We start from the raw sequence: 3,595 nt of genomic DNA, 5'->3' as shown, positions 1-3,595 counted from the left end.
TGCTCCCATATCTAATACACCAAGACCAAAATGGCTACGTGAAAAACCATCAAGGTTTTYACAATGTGAGGAGAGTACTAAACATAGTGCACATGTCAAGGGTGCAGTAGTCCCGTGTGGCTCAGTTGGTAGAGCATGGCGCTTGCAACGCCAGGGTTGTGGGTTCAATTCCCACGGGGGGACCAGGATGAATATGTATAAACTTTCCAATTTGTAAGTCGCTCTGGATAAGAGCGTCTGCTAAAATGACTTAAATGTCCCCCGATACTGCCATACTCTCACTTGATGCAGAAAAGGCATTCCATAGAGTTGAGTGGTCTTATTTCAAGTGCTTAAGAGATTTGGGAACTACTTCTGTATAATTGATTAATATATGATATACTGACCCCACTACAGATGTTGCCACTAACAACTTGATTTCACAACCTTTTAAGATTTTTCGGGGCAAGAGACAAGGATGTCCAGACAGTCCAGGGCTCTTTCGTTTAGCTATAGAACCCTTTACCATTGCAGTAAGGGCCCAACCGTCAATTAGTGGAATTAAAACATCAGATTTTGAACATTGAGTGAACCTGTATGGTGATGATACCCTCTTATTCCTAACAGATCTAAAGAACTCTTCCCTCTACAATTGAATTAATAACTTGTCAATTTTTTGGGTTTAAAGTTAATAAAACCAAATCTTCCATCCTTTTCCTTAACAAGCAAGATACTGAATCCAGTTGTACAGCATCGATTTGTGAATACAGAATAAGGTTTCACATATCTTGGTATTAAAAATCACACCAGAAATTAGCTCGAGCTCAACAAACTATGAACCCATGGTAACGAATGCAATATAATCCATCAACAGATGGACAGCATTGCTTGTATCTATTATTGGTAGAATAAATATCATTAAGATGAATATTCTGCCCAAATTCCTTCGTCTATTTCAATCAAGTCCTCTGGCTCCACCAAAATAAAATAGTAKGTCTGTAATTGTTGATTGTCCTAATTGGAACAAAAAAAAAAAAAAAAAAAAAAAAAAAAAAATAATCAAATTGTGTACAAAAAATAAAAACATGAATGATGGAGCCACTGTGTTTTGGGGACCTTCACGCGTTCAAGGGGCTCCCGAGCGGCGCAGCGGTCTATAGGCACTGCATCTAGTGCTAAACAATAATCATTACATTTAGCGTCAAAACAAGCAGTAAAAATGTCTCCTGCTGCACCCAACTGCCTGCACTGAAGTCTGTTGACGCAGACCGACTGGGCTCTGCCATTTACAGCTTGTGAATTTTTCCTTTCATGGAGCTCTACGGAAAATTCCTTCAACTCATGGCTTGGTTTTTGTTCTGACATGCACTGTCAACTGGGGACGTTATATAGACAGGTGTGCTTTTTCCAAATCATGTCCAATCAATTGAATTTACCACAGGTGTTCCAAATCAAGTTTAGAAAACATATCTAATGGAAACAGGATGCACCTGAGCTTAATGTCGAGTCTCATAGAAAAGGTCTGAATATTATGTAAATAAGTATTCTGTTGTTTTTTAAGTATAAAATGTGAAAACATTTCTAAAAACCTGTTTGCGTTGACATTATGGGTAGTGTGTTAGATTGATGAGGAACATTTTAATTTAATAATTTTAGAATAAGGCTGTAACGTAACAAAACGTGGAAGAAGTCAAGGGTCTAAATACTTTGCGAATGGGAGAGGGGATACCAAGTCAGTTGTACAAATGAATGCATTCAACTGAAATATGTCTTCCACATTTACCCAACCTCTGAATCAGAGAGGTGCGGGAGGCTGCCATAATCGAAATCACATCTCCGGCGCGAGGAAACAGGGGTTAACTGCCTTGCTCAGGGGCAGAACGATCGATTTTTACCTCGTCAGCTCTGGGATTCGATCCAGCAGCCTTTCAGTTACTGGCCAAATCTCTAACCACTAGGCTACCTGTACGTATTCATGTAGAAGGTTGTGCAATACAAAAGGGGAATAAAAAACTATTAGAATCTCATAAGTCATGAAAATGATGAGGTGTATCATCAACTCAACATCACAAGGGTTAGTAACTACACACTCATTCTACTGCAACTTATCATGCACAGTGGAAAGTTGAAACAAAACAACAAACTTAGATAGAACCTGCTCTTACCATGAGAAACAGATTTCCCAATATTCTCCTCCTCTTCTTCATCTTTAATGATGACATTCAGCTCCAGTGTTTGACTGCAGTCTTCCAGCTTCACTGATGCCATCTCTGGATCCTGCTGTAAAAACTGGCCTCCACTGTCATGATCAGGACCCAGTGACTGTAGGTTTGGACTCAGTGTGGAAGGAGAGAGGCAGGCTGGGGTTGTCCTCACTGTTGATGTTACCGGCCTCATACCTGAGTCGGAAAGTGGTATAAGAGAAATGGACACAAACATTATTGTCTAAAGTTCTGGCACTTTCTTTATTCTCTAAAAATATATTCTATTTTTTCTTGTTCAATTATCTAATTCAGTGCTTGACTTGGACTGAAATATTTGCCGATACTCATTTTGGGTGCCGGTACTGTTTATATTTAGGTGCAGGAGCTCCACAATACTTTTGAGCTAATACTTAACCTGTAGTAGATAAATGCATAAATGACTCAAAAACCATTTAGAACAAGGTTAGTTTGTTTTAGGCATCACTATGTGCTATTTTCCTTAACCTTGTATTCACTGTTTTACTTCAAAAACCAATTGTATGTCCTGTTCACACCATAGTAACATTTATAGATAAAGACAGAAACAACTGAATGTGTCTGAATATTATGACACATGTAGAAAACAGATAATCATTACATTTGGTTTCAAAACAGTAGTGCAACCGTGAAATTGTCTCTCTCTGCTGCATCCACACTGTCTGCACTGAAGTCCGTTGATGCAGATCGAGTGGGCGCCGCCATTTTACTAGCTTGTGAATTTTTCCTTTCATGGAGCTCTACGGACAATTCCTTCAACCTCATGGCTTGGTTTTTGCTCTGACATGCACTGTCAAATGTGGGACCTTATATAGACAGGTGTGTGCCTTTCCAAATCATGTCCAATCAACGGAACTTACCACAGGTTGACAATCAAGTTGTAGAAACATCTCAAGGATGATCAATGGAAACAAGATGCACCTGAGCTCAATGTCAAGTCTCCTAGCAAAGAGTGAATACTTATGTAAATAAGTTATTTCTGTTTTAAATATTTTATAAATGTGAAAACATTTCTAAAAACCTGTTTTTGCTTTGTCATTATGGCGTATTGTGTGTAGATTGATGAGAAACATTTATTTAATCCATTTTAGAAAAAGGCTGTAATGTAACAAAATGTGGAAAAAGTCATGGGGTCTAAATACTTTGTGAATGCACCGTATGTATTCATATCAGTAGGCTGGTACTGTATGTATTCATATCAGTAGGCTGGTACTGTATGTATTCATATCAGTAGGCGGGTACTGTATGTATTCATATCAGTAGGCGGGTACTGTATGTATTCATATCAGTAGGCTGATACTGTATGTACTCATATCAGTAGGCTGGTACTGTATGTATCTCGTATGAAGATAGCAACAGTAACAGCTACTCGTATG

At 38.6% G+C, this 3,595-nt stretch overlaps 1 protein-coding gene and 1 pseudogene across 1 annotated transcript in view; both read right to left on the bottom strand.

The window, feature by feature from the left end:
- Positions 1-1,799, bottom strand: part of LOC139025588 (zinc finger protein 79-like) — a 4,909-nt pseudogene extending 3,110 nt beyond the window's left edge.
- Positions 1-3,595, bottom strand: part of LOC112074966 (zinc finger protein 34-like) — a 182,657-nt gene that overhangs the window by 17,433 nt on the left and 161,629 nt on the right. The window contains exon 6 of the mRNA XM_070440726.1: positions 2,145-2,378. Within this exon, the coding sequence (XP_070296827.1) occupies positions 2,145-2,378 (234 nt within the window). The remainder of the gene's footprint in view (positions 1-2,144; positions 2,379-3,595) is intronic.

The sequence above is a fragment of the Salvelinus sp. IW2-2015 genome, unplaced genomic scaffold (assembly GCF_002910315.2).
Source record: "Salvelinus sp. IW2-2015 unplaced genomic scaffold, ASM291031v2 Un_scaffold2906, whole genome shotgun sequence".
In the NCBI taxonomy this organism is placed as follows: Eukaryota; Metazoa; Chordata; class Actinopteri; order Salmoniformes; family Salmonidae; genus Salvelinus; species Salvelinus sp. IW2-2015.
Note: the sequence above shows the minus strand (reverse complement) of the source record. Positions and strands in the feature narration are given on the sequence as shown.